Below are 20,584 nucleotides of genomic sequence, written 5' to 3'. Positions count from 1 at the left end.
TCTATTTCTTGATCTGGGTGATGGTTACAGTGTTTTCAGGTTTGAAAATTCGTTAGGTGGTTCACTTATGTGCATTTTTCTGCATGTATATTTTACTTTAGGACTAGGTTTTTAAAGTACTATATATTCAAATGCTAGTTCTTAATTTTTAACTCTCACTGTGTCAATATAAATTTAAATCAACTGAGAGATTTGCATATGTATAAAATAGGAGTTTTGTGGCATAGTGTGACCTATATTGTGGGAGAAATGTTAATTTTTTCTTGATAATGCTTCATTGGCCTCTCAGTTTGCTGAACCTGACAAGGTGAGGAAGGAAGGAAATAGTGAATTTCATCAACACCAGCAATGATTGCTGCTTAGCATTCATCCACCCAAAGCAACACTGGCTGGTCAGGTTTTCACCACATTTTGGAGTTCTTTCTTGCCTCAGAGTCTATAATAAAACTTATCTTTTTGTTATGATTTTTATACCTCTGAGAAGAGAAGCATAAGGAAAATAACTATGAAATTCCAAGACCTGGCTAAAACAAATTCTGAACCTTTATTCTCTAGAAAACAAGGTGAAAACGTTCAAAGAGAATTCAAAGAGAAGTCCTTTTTTCACACGGGAAGCCTTCATTTGCAGTAGTAGCTGAAAAAAAGGCTGTATGGAATGTTTAAAGAACCTTAGCAGTGGTCTGAGAACCGTTTTACAGAATGTTCAGGTATTATGCAAGTTGAGTTTTCAAGTTCTCGTCTCAACAGAAAAATAATTGAATTCTAGTATAAGAAGGGGGCAAAGGAAGAACAAACTTGCATTTTGAAAAATAAAAATCGTGAAACATCATCTGGCAAAGAGTCTACTATGTTGCCTGAGACAAAATGTTGAGCCTCAAGTCAGTCCTTCCTTTGAGTTCTCATCATCCTGCCTTCTCATTTGACTATTGTGGAGTCTTTTCTGATCTGTTCAAGGTACAGAGTTGGTTGATGGCAAAGCAAGGCACGACCTACCGTCTTTAAACTTCCAATCTCTTTCTCTTTTTACCCCATGATAGACATTCCAAATAATTAATAACAGTCCAAAGATCATAGGTATAATATTAATACATCTCTTATAAAATATGTATTTCAGCTTGCTACCCTTGAATTCCCTCCAAAGAAACTATTTGGAAACAAGGATGAACGCGTGATTGCTGAGAGGCGAAGTCACTTAGAGGTAACAGAAGTAAGCTTTTCTTTCTCTCTGTATTGAAAATTTGCCATCTGATTGACCAGTGAGAATTACTCCTACTGAACTCTATTACTCTTGTTCATGAGTATGAAGGTGCTGCTTCATTAACACAGGAGATGGCAGCAGCAGATTACAAAGTAATAATATCAGTTTATTTAAGATTTAAGTCATTATCCCCCTATGGTCTAACAAAACTTTTTTCTGGATTTTAAGGAGATAGATTTATTCTAAGGGTTAGGAAGCAGGCTGTGAGTGAGAACTAAATATTCGCCATAGACAGATGGTATGTAATACAGGATGAGGGTACAAAGCTTGCTGCAAAAAACTTGAATTAATTAACTAAAGATTTATAGTATTGCATCATTGTTACTTTTTCAAGATAGCAAAAAAGACACATACTTATTTTAGTCATGGTTTAGTTTTGTTAGATTTATTTTAACTCAATCTTCTGAGCCAGCTACATGTAGAACTTTGGTTCAACACAACTGTTGTTTTTCGGACTGCCTCGCTGCCAGTACACAGTGTTGAGTGCTTTATGTAGTTTGTATTTCTTGTCAGGATGGAGTTGCTTGTTTGGTTGGAATTTGATGCTGATGAGGCTGAGTCTGTGCTGAGGCCTGGTCACAGTCCTCGGTTGTTGGCTACTCTCCTGCCCTTGTGAGCCACTGAGGCAGACGGAATAAGATTACAAATAGCTTAATACAATCTCATGTCAGCAGACTTTCAGGGGGCCTCTTAAAGTCCTTTTTGCTGCTTCTTTAAGAGAAATAATAATAATATCTTTTGCAAATGAAATCAAACAAGACAAGGCCTGAGATCCCTTGTGAAGTGCCATGTAAAATTAGGTATCATTCTCATTCCCAGTGACAGCCAGTTTGAGGTCGCTGCCCCACGGGTCCCTGAATGCCAGTGAACTGAGGATTAGGGAAACTTCCAGAGGCTGGAGGTTCCAGTGAGAGCAAAAGGGGAGAAGGAGGAGACATGGAGAAATTGAAGACTAGGAGACTGTGCTCCACGGGGGCATTTTAAACTTGTAAGATCCTCCGTATAGAACTGCTCTGAGGAAACAGTTTTCAGGGTGTGGCCATGCTTACAGGCATTTGGGTTAAACTATAGAGTTTAGACGTTTGAAAAGGTCCTGGAACTATTAAGATGGAGCTTTGGGTGGGTCATTGCAGGCTTCTAAAAATCATCCTGAAAGATGTCATGACCCTAATACCCAGCTGAAGAATGTGCCTTCAAGGGAAAGATTATCGTGGTGAGCCTACTTGATCCAGTTTTCTTAAAAGTTAATTGGATCCTTCAAAAAATTAAAAAATAACCATACAGCTAATGATAGTTTTCTTTACCTAACTCTTACCTGCCTCAGTTATCTAGACTGTCTTTAATGGAAAATAATAGTATATAAAAACGTGCTTATAAACCAACAGAAAATAGACTGTTGTCATCTCTAGCTACTCAGGGCTCTAATTAAATTCACGTGGTGCCCGACTGCGCCGACTCCCGCAACAGATGGGGCATTCTGTGTGCTGTGCGCTTGTGAACAGCTCTCGGTGACTCGTCTTTCCATTCCAGCTTCCAGAGTCAACCAAGTTGAGAGCGCTCGTTCATTCTTGGTATTTGCAGGTGGACCCATGTTTGTTCTTTGAGTATCTCCTCCTTAATCACTTAGCCCTACTAAACCATCAGCTGTTCATGAACAGAGTTCTGTGTCACTGTCTCTACCAATACAAGGATCCCTTCCATTACCTGTGACTGTTATTCACATGTGTTATTAGCTTTTATAGAATGGATTCCATACCTCATGGAAATAGGCACTTATATTTTAAATATATTTCATCAAATGTTGATTGTTAAATCTTTGTTCTTTTCAAGAAGTGAGCATAATTCAACTTTACTTAGATGGAAAATTAATCTGAAGTTCTTGGGTTAATTTCCTGTGACTATTGTGACTTTCTATTTTTTTTTAATCTAACATCACAAGTCATTGTTTGATTTAGTGCATTTTTATATGAAAATTAATATAATTATTTTCCTTGAACTTCCTATTCTATTTAATTTAATTATACCTTTATTTAGTTCCTATTACATGCTGGAGACAGTGCTAGGTGTTAAATAGAATATAAAGAGAAATGAGATATTTCTTTTCCTCTAAAAGCATGTGTTTAAATTCCTATATGAAACTTGACCTAGAGGTATATTAAATACCTAAGCACATCCAGAACGATGGATTCCAGTAGGACACATTTGTTGTACTGGTACACATTAGCATACTTAGTGTTTGCTGAAGGGAATTATCTGATGATTTTTAAAATCCGGAAATGCAACTTTATAAATCTTACCCTTATTGAGCTGTATAAAGCAGTGTTTTAAGCAAGCAATCAATTATGTTTTGATCTTTCTTGCTATTAAAATATTTCCAAGATTTGGATCTTGTGTTTGAGTTTATCAGCAAAAAGTAAAAATGTTTTCACGTTAAAGACATAGATACCACATTGCCACTTTCCAAGTTATATAAGTTAAATCTGTTAAAATAATTGTTTGTCAAAATGATAGGTGGTAACAGAAATTTCTGTCGTGAGATGTTTTGGAGATTTTCTTACCTTGGAGAGAGGAATATTAGTTGTGTGCGGCGGTGGTGGTGGTAGCAGTGTGGGCCCTGGGGGTAGCACTGAACATATTGCACCATAAAAGGAGTGCGTGAGAACATGATGATGGTAAATGGAGGAGTATACATTTGGCGTCCAGTGCTAACTCTTATTGATAAACTTGTATCAGTTCCACCCACACAAAGTTATCAGGCCAACTCTGGTTTATACTTGGAGCCCGTTTTTCCAGAATCTGGCCTGTTATTGCTTTGTATCTCATGCTCAAATGGCCCCCGGCAGTTTTGCTCAGAAAAAGCCACAGACTCTTTGAAGGTTTGTAAGGTGGGCAGATCTCCCTACTGCTGCCGCCGTGGCTCTGCTGGAACCAGGTCAGTATAAGTGCGTGTCGTGGGCAGACCCTGCCATTGGGCAGTCGGAGGATTATAATAGCAGCACTCCCCATGTGTGACATGCGTCTCAGGCTCATATGTCCCTTCTTGTAACCCAGACCGCAGCCCAGGAGACATATGTGGGCAGATAAAGCTTTAGAGTAACAGGGAAAGTATACATTAGTCTCTGCCTGATGAGTTATTTTGAGCAGAAATGTGCTTTTTACTATATTTGAAGCCAGATACCATTACTATTAGGTTGACCCATAAGACACTGCCATTGTTGTAGGTAAAAAATGGTCCAATATTGGCAATTTTGTATGCTTCCACATAATGCTCCTGCTATCTCACGTTTACTAGGTGTTTACTAAGTACTAGGCATGAACAAAATGCTTAATATATCACGTCATTTACTCCTCCCAACCAGTTTGTCTGGTGATTTCAATTATTATCTCCATTTTACAGATGAGAAAATTAAGTCTTAGGGAAAATAAAGAAGGTCATATAGCTAGTAAGTGGCGAAGCCGCAGTTCATACTAGAGTGTCTTTCAGAGCACATGCCCTTCCCTTCATAATCAGCACACTCGATGTTTGCAGTAGAGTTGGGTCTTCCTGTAAAGAAATGTCATTTCTTATGAAGAAACATCATCTTCCAGCATTATCACCCAAATGTTGACTAAGATCCGTTGGCTAATTATTTATCTTAAGTACCATTTTATTCATTCAGCAGTACCTACTCTGTGCCAAGCAGTGTTCTAGAACTGAAGAAACTCTCGAGCAAGATGGCGTTCCTTTTCCTCATCTCTTAACGGACCATGGCAGTAGGGATGGCCTTATTTTTGTTGTTGTTTAAGGAAAGATGTTTATTGTAATGGTTAATTTTTAAAGATTTGCTTCATGGTTCATCAAAGGTTCGGAATCACAACTGCTTGTGGGTTTGTTTATTTTTAAAGATATTAGATGTCACATTTTCCCATGCAGAGTTATTTCCTATCTGAATTACTGAGGAGTATAAACTCAGAATATCTTTAAAGAGATTTTTGTGACTTGAAATATTATGTGTAAGTATTATATAAAAAAATATATATAGTATATAAATATTACATGTACATCCATGAGTTCTAATAAGTAAAATGTGGTATGGTATTTATTAACAACAGGCCTTAAACATCCCGAGTTGAACGCATGGCTCTAGAATATATTGCTTCTCAAACTGCAGTGGTAAAGGACCGGTTATTTACGCTCCGTCATTACTTTTGCAGAATTAAGGAAAATTAATTACTAGAAAAGTGAAATGAAAAAATGAAACGAAAAGGTTATATAAAATACAAGCCCAATTCTTTTTTTTTTTTTTTTTTTTTACTGTATGTAGATTCAACAGACATAAAATCACTCTGTTAAATTGCAATAAGTGTCTAAAATAAGAACCACATTCTGGAAAAGTCCATGAAACCTCACCTCTACTTCTTCTAAGGCTTCTGTCACTTTCTTTCTTGTATCTAAAGATATGTTATTGTCTCAAAACTTCTCTTTTGTACTCGCAAGTTAGAAGGCAGCAGAATTGACATCTAATTGGATTATTAATCTCCCATGATATTTCATACATGTTTCACGTTCATTGCGTTACTCACTGAATTATCAGAAAATCTGCCCCAAATTGGTGAGTTTTTTGTGTTGTTTTTATTGGTTGATGAAAGGTGCATTTTGGGTTACTAATTTCAGAGACATTATCATCTACTTGGAAACATTTCTATAATCATCTTAAAAGTCTGTCATTTCAAGGAGTAACTGTAATTAATGAAAACAAGTGAAATCTTCTAAAACCATAAAGCTTTCAAGAATAATGCAACCACCTTTGGAAATAAGAATCTGAGAAATTTCTAGGAAGTTTTCTTCAAGTACTAGAGCAGGCAGCAGCCCAAGGCCACTTCTTTCTTTCTTCCCTATTTTCATCTCAATAGTTAAAACATCAAGATGGATAAAAATAATGTGGTAGCTAAGAGTGTGGGCCTGGGAGCAGATCATCCTGGTCTTGAATCCTGGTGCTGCTCCTTTGGAGTTATTTAATGTCACTGCTTCAGTTTCCTCATCTGTAAAATGAGGATAGTAATAATGATACCACTTTCTTAGAGTTTGACCTGAGGATTAACGTGGAATATACATAACGTGGAATCTGGTATAGAGAAGAACATTCAAAAATGATAGGTGGTCCAATGATGATAGTGAAGATGGAGGTGGTGGTGATGGTGACGACAATGACAACAGGGATGGAGTCTTATAGCGCATTTTAGATCTGATTTAAGAGCCAAGGAAGGACAAAAGAGCACCCCAACCAGCAGTCATTAAGTGTAACAACATGAGTATCTCAGTTTGTCACATCTACTTGCAAAATCAATTTCTGAGGGCAAAGACTCTAAAATTTTGTGAGTATTCTTATTCATAGTGATACCTGGAAGATACCAGGAATCTCTTGCTCTAATACCAGCCTTTCTTTCATCCTGTAAAATTGTAATCTGAAAAGCAGAAATGGCTTTCAGATGATAGAATCATGATGGAGCTATTGTCCAATGTGAAAAAGATCAGAGGCATGGGATCATTATGAAATGAGCACATTCCTCCACATTTACGTAGTTGTTATTTACAGCTGGTTAGTTCTCTTTGCATGTCTCCCGGGTCATTGACTGCAAGACTACCCACTGTGGAGTTCACGACTCACCTGATTTATCCCCTGAGCTTCTGCCTGTGAAAAAAGTAAACAAATGTCATTGCCTTTCAGCCAAAGATCCCTAGAAATACACCTATTTTTTAACAATGTTAGATTTATTGACTCACTGCACTCAGGGAGAACAAATACCATGGGAAGCATGGGGTGGGGCATCTCAGCAAGAAGGGATTACAAAAATTTATGATAGGATTTGGGCTTAGCTTAGGTGATCTTGGGAAGAGTGTAGGGAAGTGGGGCTTTGCTCTGAATTGGATGCTGGACTAATGCTATGATTAGATGTCTTAATGATTTTTATCTAGAAGGCAAGAAGAACGGAGTGAAGTTAAAACTGTGATTGATAAAAAAGTAACAGTCACCCCTATTAGCCAGAATAGGGGGAATTTGATCATATTCATGGTTGTACAATGTTCATGTTTTTATGAGGTGGTCTCTTATTTTTTGTCTTGCTCCTTCATGGTCACAGAGTAGCCTTGCCTGATGTTAGTTTTCTTTGACATCGTTTGCAGTTGACAGAACACTGCGGGTTAGCTGCGAGTACCAGGCCAGCTCCCGGCTGCTTTTCTTTTCTTTCTCTTATAGTAAAGGGATGCCCAGGGGTAGGTATCATCCTTTCTAATGGGACGTGAACTAAATATTAACACTTGTTTTCAAAATGAAGTCTTGGTAGTTCAAATGCCTTATCTGCCAAGGTGTTAGGAGTGGCTGTGAGTATTGATGTAGCTCCACTACCGCTGCCCCCACTGCCACAACTCACTTTTCTGGCTTGTGGTGCCTACAACACACAGAAGTCTAGCCTTTTAAACAAGTTTCTCATTCTACTTTAGTTTTATTTTACTTTCAGACCTTAAATTTCCAACAATAGAAATCATTTGGTTTAGACATTTTATGGGTTGAGCCCTTTCAATTGCAAAGTAAATTTCAAGAGGTAAAAATCCTCTAGTTTTCTCATTCATTTGGCTATGTGAAGATATGTAGCAATTCTATGCTTAATTTAACATTCTTTCCATCTACTCTCTGCTGATTTTACAAAAGAGATAGAGATTTAGGAAATACCTCACAGAAAGAACCATTTTCTTTCTCATTTATGTTTTTATTTTTTCTTCTGGTTAGCTGGTTATTCACATTAGCAGAGGATGTTTTCTGTTATTAGTCCATTACCACCATCGTCATCAGCAAAGCTTTTTTGAAGGAGGTTAAGTGGCTGTCAGTGCTTAGAGGAGATTGAGCTGGAGTGTGGCGGCTGTTCCATTTTGGTGCTTCCTGGAGTCAGAGGAGCTGAAAATGCTGTGATCCTGGAGCTAAGATTCGGGAATGGGATAGGAAATTCGGTGTGGTATTGGAATAGTGTGGAAGGTTCTAGAGTCACACCTGGGTTTGAAACCCATTACTATGATACACCAATGTCTGTGACCCACCCTAACTTCACTAAGTTACTTTCCTCCCTAAACTTCACTTCCTTACTTATTAAACGGCAGAAATCATATCTACTCCGTGGAATTATTGGAAGTACATGAGAAAGCATATATGCTGGATGTAAGCAGTGGCATAAAGGGGGAGAAGGAAGTATGAGAAAGAATGAACTCTGCAGGCAGACTGCCTGTCAAGAAATCATTTTATACAATAAAAATCCTTACAGTATCAATGTAAGTTGGTGCTTTATGGTCACATCAAAGGGTATGTGTCCCCAACCAGAGGGAAAATCCCACTTTGGTTTCCATAAGCAGTCATTGGTTTAAGAGGAAACCAAAATTAAAACAAATGTTTCCAAGGAGAGTAACAACTTACAAACCCAGACAGAGGCCTGGAGGGGGAAGGGACGTGTCCACCACACTGTCATCAAACGGTGGTACCCTCTGCCGTTTTTCTCCTTCTTCCCAAAATGGCATCCTGTATGGGATGATAGCTAACAACTCTGGGACTCAAAACACGTGAAAAGTGGAAAAATTGTTCTCCATCATTGTGCTCCCAATCTAAAACTCCAGGCTTTCTTTATTGGTTAGAATTTAAGTCAGCCAAAACATCTTCGAGCTTGGAGCACCTCCCTCAGAGTCTTCTCAAGGAGACCTGCCATCAAGTAGACGCAGCCACGTCTGATCACTCCCTACCAGGTTCTTCTGTTGTTTCTTGGTCACAGCACTTAGCAGTGGTTGGAGGGACTTTTTGTTTGTTGGTTTGTCTATGTTTTAAGTGTTTTATATTTTACTAAAAGATATATTCTGTGGGGACATGGATTCCTGCTGCCTTGTTCACCTGTTTCCTCAGAGCCTAGAACAGTATCTGGCCCTTAATACGCCCTCAGTGAATGTTTGTTGAATGACCGGTTAAAGCTGTGTTGAATAGCAAATAGCACATATTTGTTCTGACAAAAAGCCGTTTTAAAATGAGAGCATGTGCTTAAACTTGGGTTTGAATCCTAGCTCTGCCACTTTGTAATATGCCATTGGGTGAGTGACTTACCCACTCTGAGCTTCATTATTCTCAATGTAAAACAGGGATAAGAAAAGGTAACTTTCAGAGTTGTTGAGGCGATCAAATGAAAATGGTACTTAAAAACCACCCAATGGAAGACAGAGCCCATCATACATCCTAAATTGATAAAGGATAATGGCTAAAAGCATATACTATAGAGTGCAGCAGACCTGGTTGTGAATCTTTGCTCTGACTGGGTGACCTTGGACAAGTTACTTAACCTCTCTGTGAATCGGTTTCCTCATCTAAAAAATGAGGATAAAGGGGTTTATAAATGAGCAATAGTAGTACCCACCTCATAAAGTTGTTGTGAGTGTTAAATGAGATAATTCATATAAAATACTTAGATAACTGCCAAGTACATAGTAAACACTAGCAATGATAATCATTTTTAAAAATATTGCTGCACTGCAGTTGCCATATAGAGACTTACAGTATACTTTTAAAATTAAATGTTTAAAGTCCTAATTAATGCAATAAGACAAGAAAGGAAATAAAAGGTATGCTGATTCAGAAGGAAGAAAGGGAGTCCAGAAATAGACCCAGGTGAATATAGTCAACTGATCTTTGACAAAGGAGCAAAGGCAATACAATGGAGCAAAAATAGTCTTTTCAATAAATGGTGCTGGAACAACTGGACTTCCACATGCAAAAAAATAAATAAATCTAGGCACAGACCTTACACCCTTCACAAAGAGTAACTCAAAATAGATCATAGACCTAAATGTAAAACGCAAAACTGTGCAACTCCTAGAAGATAACATAGGAGAAAACGTAGATGACTGTAGTTAGGTTGATGATGTTTTAGATACAACATCAAAGGCATGATCCATGAAAGAAATAATTGGTAAGCTGGATCTCATTAAAATGAAAAACTTCTGCTCTACAAAAGACAATGCCAAGAGAATGAAAGACCAGCTACAGACTGGGAAAAAATATTTGCAAAAGACACATCTGAACAAAGACTCTTATCCAAAATATACAATGTACTTTTATTTTTTTTTTTTTTAAAGATTTTATTTATTTATTTTTCCCCCAAAGCCCCAGTAGATAGTTGTATGTCGTAGTGGCACATCCATTCTAGTTGCTGTATGTGGGACGCGGCCTCAGCATGGCCGGAGAAGCGGTGCGTCGGTGCTCGCCCGGGATCCGAACCCGGGCCGCCAGCAGCGGAGCGCGAGCACTTAACCGCTAAGCCACGGGGCCGGCCCCTACAATGTACTTTTAAAACTCAACAATAAGAAAATGAAAAACCCAATTAAAAAATGGGCAAAAGATCTGAACAGATACCTCAACAAAGAAGATACACAGATGGCAAATAGGCATGAAAGGATGCTCATCAGCATCATGTGTCACTAGGGAATTGCAAATTGAAATAACAATGCGATACCTCTGTACACCTATTAGAATGGTCAAAATCCAAAACACTAAGGACATCAAATGCTGGTGAGGATGTGGAGCATCAGGAACTCTCGTTCATTGTTTGTGTGAATGCAAAATGATGCAGCCACTTTGGAAGACGGTTTGGAAGTTTCTTACAAAACTAAACACACTCTTACCATGCGATTCAGCAATTTCACTCCGTGATATTTACCCAAATGAGTTGAAAACATATGTTCATATAAAAACCTACACATGAATGTTTATAACAGCTTTAGTCATAATTGCCAAAACTTGGAAGAAACCAAGATGTCCTTCAGTAGGTGAATGGATAAATAAACTGTAGTGCGTCCAGACAGTGAAGTATTATTCAGCACTAAAAAGAAATGAGCTATTAAGCCATGAAAAGACATGGAGGAAACTTAAATGCATATTACTGAGTGAAACAAGCCAATCTGAAAAGACTGATATACTTATGATTCCAACTATGTGACATTCTGGAAAAGGCAAAACTATGGAGACAGTAAAAAGATCAGTGGTTTCCAGGGGTTAGAGGGGAAGAAGGGATGACTAGGCAGAGCACGGGATTTTTAGGGCAGTGAGCTACTCTGTGTGATACTATCATGGTGGATATATGCCATTATACTGCTGGTTTGAAACCTCAGGAGCTTCTCAGTGCAATATGAAGCTGGTTTCCATACACAGAAGGCAAGGAGAGACTGAAGAAAGAGGCAGACCACCCCAGTTTGGTAGGTGGCAGTTTTAATAAGCAAGGGAACCCTCATATGAGGCTTGTCTTGGGCAGCTGCGTGATGAGAGATCTCTGCACCCACCCGGCAGAATCTTAAAGTTTATATAGAGGCCTTAACAGGGTTCAATCACATATACTGTCCTCACGGTCTCAACAACGCATTGCCCTCTCAAGGCTGCATCCTTGAAAACAGCTCCCACAGTAGAAATGGTGGCAGAATGTACATTCCAAGGACAGGAGTGGGGGTGAGGAGCCTCTGATTGCCCAGGTCCAGCTCACAGGTCAACTGACGGTCACATCCTCTTGATGACCTCCCCCAACATACACATTTGTCAAAGCCCACAGAATGTGCACCACCAAGAGTGAGCCCTATCTAAACTATGGACTTTGGGTGATATGATGTGTCAGTGTAGGTTTATCAGTTGTAACAAATGTCATCCTCTGGTGTGGGGGTAGGGGTGTACATGGGAAACCTCTGTACCTTCCTTTCAATTTTTCTGTTAACCTATAACTGCTCTTCAAAATAGTCTATAAAAAACATTTAAAAATAAATCATCGTGCAGTCATGCATTTATAGTCTTCTTCCTGTCCTCCTTTTCTCTTTTCATTCTTCTTTCACTTCTGTCCTCCTGTCCTCTGATTTTTCCATTGTCCTTTCATTGCTTTGTTCAACAAAAGGAGGGAAGGAGAATGTATGGACAGATGAGCAGGTGCGTGGATTTGACACTATTACACATTTGTCTTAAGAGTGTGAGGTTAAAGTATTACTAAGAGGGAGGTAATCATCCTCTAAACAGATTATATTTTTCATACTTATTTTCTCCACTGCTTAGCATATGATAACTTACATTTTATTAGGAGTGGCTCACTTATTACTCTGAAATTTGAAAGTCACTATTTTATGTTTACCAAGCACCATTTTTATTCACTTATTCTTTCCAAACTCAGGATAGATATCTGTCTATATGACTCAGTGCTTTTCAGAGTCTGCAAATTAATGAGGTGCCCACCCAGCAGAACATCTTTGCAAATTAAAACATTTAAACACAGAAACCAAGAAGGAAATCTCTTGTAATCACATGTAACCATCAAGTAAGTGAGAGACCAGGTGGAATACCAATGTAATTGATAAACAGTTGTAAAGATCCTTTTCCCCTGTAATCTTCATGTAGTTCTACAAAGACTTTTTCACATTGCTATTTGGTTCAAAGGACCCTCATTTTCTTCTGTCTTGTAGTATTACTTTGGATATCCTAAGTGACCTATTATTACATTTAATTACACTGTCAGTATAATTTGGAAAGATTTTTTCTTCCAGGGTCACTTAAGAAATCTGCATATAGGTTGCCCCTTCCTTTGCCTCAACTTTCTACTTTACCAAAACCAAATTCCCCTTAGTTCTGCCAGACAGAAAAGTTGAAACAATCTGTCAAGTTAAGAGCCAAAAGGACTGAAGCACATTAATTTTAGCATCAAAGTGTAGTTAGAATTTCCCATGGAAAAGAGAAGAACATCTTCATTTAAGGAGACGGCCCCGGTTCTCCTTGGTGCAGAGTGACCTTCTTTGACAATGCTTTGCAGCCCCTTCTCGCTCAAAAGAGAAATTGCCTTTACCTAGGAGTCTTAGATTTATTATTATTAGATGTTAAAAGAATTCTTATAATCAAAGAGTACAATCCTATTATATTAGCAAATTTCTCTATGTAAGAGTTATACGACCATCTCCAACTTTCCAAACCTCGGTGCATTAAAGGAACTTTAAGATATCATAATATAGAAATCAATAATCTGTACCTTCTTGTTTCACTTTATTTCTCATGACAATATATCCGAACCAGAAATAATAATATAATGAACCCCAGTGTACCCTCCGACATCACCCAGCTTTAACGTTTAATCAGTGTGTGATCAATCTTGTTTCATTTATACCCCTAGCCACTACACACACTCATACACACACACACACAATTATTTTAAAGCAAATACCAGACATTATATTATTTTATCTGTATTTTAGGATGTATGCCTTAAGAAGAAAAACTCTTTATTTTTTTTTAAACATAACAACAATGCAATTATCATTACACACACACACACACACACACACACACACACACACACATCCTAGAAATTAATCTCTCAGTATAAACAAATATCCAGTCAATGTTCAGGCCACACCAATTTTCTCTCTTCTTTTTCAATGGATGAATCAAGATCCAGATTATATCCACATGTAGCATTGGCTGATATGTCTCTCAAGTGTCTTATAATCTATAGGTTTCCCTTCCCTCTTTTTCTTTCACCATCTGTTGTTGGTGAAACCGTGTCATTTATCCATTGAATTCTCACATTTTGTGTTTTGCTAATTGCATCCCCATGGTTTCATTCACTATGCTCCTCTAGTCCTGCATTTTCTGAAAACCAGTAGTTAGATTGAGAGGCTTGATGGAGTTCAGGTCTGATTTCTTTTTTGTCGAGAACACTGTATACGTGGTGCTGTTGTTCCCACTGCATCTCAGAGGAAGCCCGTGGTGTCTGGTGCTCTCTCTTTTGTAGCGTTTGCTGTCTTTAGTAACGCAATTCTGTGACAATGACAATCATTGTCCATGCTCAGGGCTACTCCCCATGCCTAGATTGAGCCTGCCCTGCGTGCGTCATCATATGGTTCTTGTCTTCAAAGAGCTCACAATCCTGTCGGAGCAGAGACAACTCAAGAACTAATTACAGGCCCCTGTCATAACTACAGGGATAGTCATGAGCTACCTTTGCGGTTTTGAGAGGCTGTGGTTCCCAAAGCAGTGCTTCTCAAACCTGTCTAGCTGATCTTTGAAATTATCTTAAGCAGCTTTTTGAAAGATAACAGATTCTCAGACTTTGTTCCAGTATATTCTGATTCACCAGGACTAGGGTGGGACCCAGGAGTCTGAATCTGCTGTGGAAAGATGAGACAGGTCCGGGGTAGAGAGGGAAGGAAAAGCAAGATTGTAAAGCCATCTCCATGACTTTGGACCTGATCCAGAGGAAAGTGAGGAGCCAATGGAGTATTTTAAGCAGATGCATGGAGGGATGAGATTTTACTACTGTGGAGAGAATGCGTGCATGCAGGGGAGATGGAAGGCAGGAAGGGCAGTGACCAGGCTGTTGCTCTCGTCAGGTAAGACATGACTGTGGCCTGAAGGAGGATGTAATGGCAGTTGGGATGGAGAGAAGTGGAGATATTAGAGAGATACACAGGAGAAACAGTTAGCATGGCTCATCATTCAATTGAATGATAACTGGGGGTTGGTGATGAAATTACCCCAATTAATGCCCAAGACCTTGAACATTAATCTTAAGAAGACAGTGAAATCTAATATTAAATATATCTGTAAATTTTACAGTTCTACACACAACCTATGGTATTGAAATAGTGCTTTTTTACCACTTCACTAATTTGGTGTTTGGAAACTGCGTTAGAGTTCCTCAGAGAAACAGAATCAGCAGAATGTGTGTGTGTGTGTGTGTGCGGGCGGGGGGGGTGGGTGGTTGTGTAAAGATGTTTATTATAAGGAATTGGCTCGTGCAATCATGGAGGCTGAGAAGTCCCCAGATCTGCTGTCCACAAGCTGGAGATCAAGGAGAGCAGATGGTGTACTTCAGTCTGAGTCCAAAGGCCTGAGAACTGGGAAGAGCTGATAATTTTCCATTCTGAAAGCCCAGCAATCTTGAGGCCCAAGAAGAACTGATGTTTCCATTCGAGTCCAAAGGCAGGAAAAGACCATTGTCCCAGCTCAGTGCCCTCAAGCAGGAGGAGTTCCCTTTTACTCATGGGAGGGTCAACCCTTTTGTTCTAGTCAGGCCTTCAACTGATTTGGTGATGCCCACCCACATTAGGGAAGGCAATCTGCTTTACTCGGTCTATTGACTCAAATGTTAATCTCATCCAGTAATAAACTCACAGACACGCGAAGATAATGTTTGACCAAGTTATCTGGGCACCTGTGGCCCAGTCAATTTGACACAAAATTAACCATGACAGAAGTAATTTCTGTTCACCCCAGATACAGCTGCAATGGTAATTTTTCCATTTGTTGGGCTTTTGAGAGTCTAATATCAATCTCAATTGCAGTCCCACCTCACATGCAGTCCTAGCATTAACTTGGCAACCTCTGTCATCTTCCCAGCTCCCATGCTCATTTGCAAGGTGTTTGGGGCTCAACAAATACATAATGGAGATTCTCCAACTTGTTCCTATTTATGGAAATAGCATCAGGTGAAAGTAATGCAGCACAGCTCAAGACTGCAGGCTTAAGAGCTATGTACGCTCTGTTCGAGAACATTTTTTATTTCCCTGGTTACTTTTAAAAGCAAAAAGAAATGAAGCCTGAACATTGCAGTGTTAAACAGCTGGAGAGTTGTTCCTACTCTGCTCCCAGATATAGCGAGGCATTGCTATTTGTTTTCTTTTATTAAATGTCTCATTGCCTCTGAAACAGAAGTAGCTGTCACAAGTGGCACAGACGAAGGAGCATGCAGCAAAAGCTCACTTCTCTGTCGCCGGTACCTGGAGGAAGCTTGCATGCCTTATTCGGAGACAGATGTTCCCTTCAAGTTGCTATTGACCTTATTGTTTACTCCGCTTAATTAAATACCATTTTAATATTTTCTCATTCTTCCGCCCCTTACATCTCATGTTCATGCTGCAGCACAACAGGGGTGAGAAGGAAAAGTTTTTTAAACTGAAGCACTTAATTAGCTCCCAGGCCCTGGGGAAGTGTCAGATGGAAATAGAGCTAAAAGTAGGGGAAGAAAATAGCAGGACTTGAGATGTGATGATTGATGGCAGAAAGAACACTGACTGCCTTCTGATGATGCCTGAGTTATTAAAATTGTTTTGGAATCAGTGACCATTTTGAATCATGTATACAGTAGTGTCGTATTTGTGTCATTAATTTCTAGTAGTATTCCTGTTTATTCAGTTTGAGTTGCTTGTTTCTGCCAGAGCTTGACATTTTTTCTTTCCCCCCAGTGCATACATTGTCCTGGGTGAAGATAAAGGGATGAGCCACCAGTCAAGTTCTTAGTCCCTTCCTGGCACCATCAGGTGACCAGATTGTCATTTAGAGCCCCCGATTGCGTTGTCTTAAATGCAGTCACAATCTTTTTAATACTCATTGGAGGAGGAGACAGACAATGATATATTATTAATTATAAAATAAAGCATGATATAATAAGATATAATTATTATAGATTTAATTATCTATATACTGTGTTGTATAGATATAGGCATAATTATAAATATAGTTATATGGATATAATACAGATGTAGATTATAGCTGTATAGGTTATAGATGCGTATAGAGATGTTAATTATAGATATAATTCAATATTGTATATAGATAGATAGATAGAGTTACATAATAGAATGAAATAAGAATCCATTTTTGTTGTAGAAACATAAAACACAGGAGTTTGTGGAAATGATTGCAGCAGAGGCCAGTCTCTGGGGACCTCAGCACTGGCAGCCGTTCTGGCTTGGTCCCATGGAGATGCCACAGTCTGGCCAAGTGGATATTAGCTGAGACAGTGGGCAAGTTGGGAGGTTATGGGTGGCTCTGTATCTTCTGAATCCTCTGGAATAGTTTCGATGACAGATATACTTTGGCCCAGAGCATGACCACATTCACCTGAGTTCTTATCGCTTAACATTGCAATAAAACTTGCATTATATAAACCCTTTAGAAATGCTTGTTTCTCCTTAGGAAAATAATGAGTAAGCTTGCTGTGAATCAGAAAGTCCTCGTCAGAAAATTAGATGCTAAAGACACAGTAAGCACGCTGGGGAGGAAGCAAAGCAGCTGGAGCCCAGAGCAAAGACCCAGTCCCCCAGCACCCTGGCACCAGGGGGCTTAGCAGGTGCCACCAAGTGAAGGGCTCCCTCCTTACAGCTAAAGCCAGGATTCCCCTTAATCACCACCACCCCAGTCCCATCCCATAGCTGACGCATGCTGTGTGCTAGTCCTCGTCCCCTTGACCTACCGTGATATTGGCTGTGGCCCTGGCAGACTGTTCCAATGTGTGCTGGCAGCGTCCCACCGGCTCCCTCAGCCTTCCCCGAAGCCCACAGTGGTAACCCGCTCGACAGCACTGCCTGTATTGGTTTTTCTCCTTTTCCCTCTCTCGCTTTCCTTCCCCTTTGCTTCTATGTCCAGGACCGTCCCTAAATGAACGACTGCCGTTTCTGCTTTCAGAGGATCTCAAACTGAGTCACTTTCCCACAGGTAACTGCTCTTATGGGTTGAGCCTGTATCCTTTCTGACCATTTTTCTGTGTGTATGTGAGAGAGAGCGAGACAGACAGACAGACAGACAACCTGTTGCTGTTTTGTGTACATATGTAGTTTTTAAGCCTTTTTTTTAAGTCAATGTCAGTTACGGACATGCTGAAATAGTTCCATTAGGCTTTTCTGAAAAGCAGTCCCTGCCCTCTGTTTATATCCTCCATTTTCCTTTCCCCAGGAGCAACCTTTCAATACTTTTTGGTATTTTCCTCCAAACTAAAATTGCGTTCATGTTGCTTCTTCTTGATTTTTGTTTTAATTGAGGTGCTATCTATTAACATCCCGCGTTGGACAGTGGTTTCCCTGACATGCACCCCCAACCCCAGCATCCTTAAATGGGCGGGAGCACTTGCCATTCCCTGCTCAGCCTTTCCACACGGTATGTCGGGACTGCGTGCCAGCAGCTCGTGTGCTTGCTTAGTTTATTGTGTACTGATCACTAGTTCAACTTCAAATGCCTGGTCAGTTGTGCACATCTCTTCTGAAAACATTCATGAATGTTTTTTCATGAATACAGCCTCCTTGAAGAACTGTCTCCTGGAAACTTCTTGCCTGTTGGAATCAAACTGAGACACATCTACTCTGATCTCCCTTCTCCATCATCGTTTGCTCTCTCTTGAATTCTTTCCCCTGCTTCCTGTGCCCCAGGTTTTTCCTCTTTCTTGATTTGCTCCTTCATTTTGATGGAGCACATCTCTTGTAGCTTCCTGAGAAAGGATGTAGAAGAGGTAACTTTCTTAGATATATGTCTGAAAATGTCTTTCTTCACCCACACACTGGCTGATATAATATATTAGCTGGAAACCATTTTCTTTCAGAATTTCAAAGGGATTGCTTCATTATCTTCTAACTCCAGTGCTGCTCTTTAGCAGTTCAGAACCATTTTGATTCTAGATCCTTTGTATGTGACGTGAACCTTCTCTGTCCCCTGCCAGAAGCTTGTAGGGCCTGCCCCCGGCTTCAGTGTTCTGAGCTTTCACAGTTCTACTTTGGTAAGCAGTCCATCAGTTCCAACGGGCTTATCTTCATGGCCCTTATCTCTCTCATGTCCTTCATCTCTGGGAGATTTTCATGATGATTTCCTCTCTTAAGTTTCTTTCTTTTGTTTCTTTCTGGAATCCCGTTTGTTTGTGTTGAACCCCCTGGCCTGGTCCTCCTCTCATTTTCGTCTCCTCTATTTGCTATTTCTCTTTCTCTTGGTCTGTCTCTGCAGGTTGTTTGAGAAGCACTGTACTATGTGGTCCACCTCACTCGTTCTTCCCTTGTTTTAACATTCCACTTACTGCTTTTGTATCTTCTAGTGTCATAAACCTGAAGGCCAAGCTTCTTGCTTCCTGAAATAGTCAATTTTCTGTAGTTCCACTGATGTCCGCGCAGTTCCTCTTCCTACATTTCCTTTGTTGCATCTGCCCAAAGGACTGCTCAAAATTCTTCCTGCGCATTCGTTTAGTTTAAGAACTGCTGTCTCTGTCCTGCCTCCACTAAGTTCTCTACTCACTCTTTATATATACATTTGGAAATCACCTTTTCTCTTTTATAAAGCCCTGCCCAATTTGCATTTGGCTTTCTTGAAAATGCTTCAGTTCCCTTAACTCCGTTTATTCAGATTTGTTTCCCAAATAAATGGTGCTTTTCTCAGATAAAAGGTGCTCACGCTGGCCTTTGCCAGTGAACCTACAGACTGTTCTTTGTTGCCTTTGTAAAGTGCCTACTTATTTTGGAATTCAGCTAGTTATTCTTTTCCCTTGACAATCCTTTTTTCTTCTGTACATGTGCTAATGAATCGTAGCATATGTAGCAGCTCTTTGGGACAATATTCGGGGGAAAGAAATGGATAGAACATCAGTTTGTTCCAATTCCATATAACTTTTTATCTTCATTGTTTGCCCATGTTAAGCTCCAGTCCGGTTTTAGATAGACTTATTTCTATTCCCAGCAATTCCCTGCAGTGCATTTACATTTACATATATAGTATTCATTCCAGGCAACCAAAGAAAAATTGACTTTTCTAATCTGTTTTCTAATTGAGATCATCTGTTTCATATTATTTATAAATAAAATTAAGAAACTGGTATTGAAATCAAGAAAGCATTTGCTAATCAAAGTTAAAAATGGTGGTAAATGAAGCCGTCACCTTTTTCTCAGTGGATTTCTTTAGCCAGCTGGAATCAGCGCCCCAGTGGATCACAGGGCTCTTGTATCGGTGCTCTGAGCAGCACGAGGACTGTCTGCTCTCTGTCCCCACCGTCTGGGGTATTTACGCTTCTTGGTGTGTGTTGGTGCCGGTTCACCTTTCCTTTTCCATTGATGGTGCTTGTCTTCTGGTTCACAGAATTGCGTTGATTTGCGGTTTCTTATTTGAAAGATTCTGGGCATGTTCAAGTAACAGCTCAGTCAGTATAAACTGACTTTTCTCACTTTGAAAGGCGGGTTGCTTGTGGCAGAATCTGTGGATGTCAAATTAGCTCAAATTAGCCCATTATTTCTTAGATTGAATGGCCCCATAGTTTCTCCAAGAGCCCCTGGCTAGTGAGATTTCCTTGTGAGCTGTAAGATCTTCTTTGCATCCACATTTTCCAGTACTTCTTTTTAGCTTGGACTGCACTACTTGCACAGGCTTGCAGTTGAAAACAGCCGCAGGTGCTAAAAGTTTCGACACGTAAAAGCCTGACGCTTGCACAGTTTTCGGGTTCGTTGGGTGGTCAGCACGGCAGACACGAGGGTCCAGGGAGCACGTGTTGAATCACCTG

General features: G+C 39.7%; 1 protein-coding gene across 4 annotated transcripts in view; it reads left to right on the top strand.

Annotated features, from left to right (window-relative positions):
- KIF16B (kinesin family member 16B) overlaps positions 1–20,584 on the top strand; it is a 284,805-nt gene that overhangs the window by 250,687 nt on the left and 13,534 nt on the right. For 2 of the 4 annotated variants that reach the window (XM_087445640.1, XM_087445638.1), the window contains one exon: positions 1,115–1,207. The exons of 1 other annotated variant lie outside the window; for it this stretch is intronic. In XM_087445640.1, the coding sequence (XP_087301766.1) occupies positions 1,115–1,207 (93 nt within the window). The remainder of the gene's footprint in view (positions 1–1,114; positions 1,208–20,584) is intronic. One more of the 4 variants, XM_004433738.2, reaches the window with a different exon arrangement.

This window comes from Ceratotherium simum, chromosome 21 (genome assembly GCF_057802395.1).
Source record: "Ceratotherium simum simum isolate JZ-2026a chromosome 21, ASM5780239v1, whole genome shotgun sequence".
NCBI lineage: Eukaryota > Metazoa > Chordata > Mammalia > Perissodactyla > Rhinocerotidae > Ceratotherium > Ceratotherium simum.
This window is presented reverse-complemented; position numbering and strand designations above follow the sequence as displayed.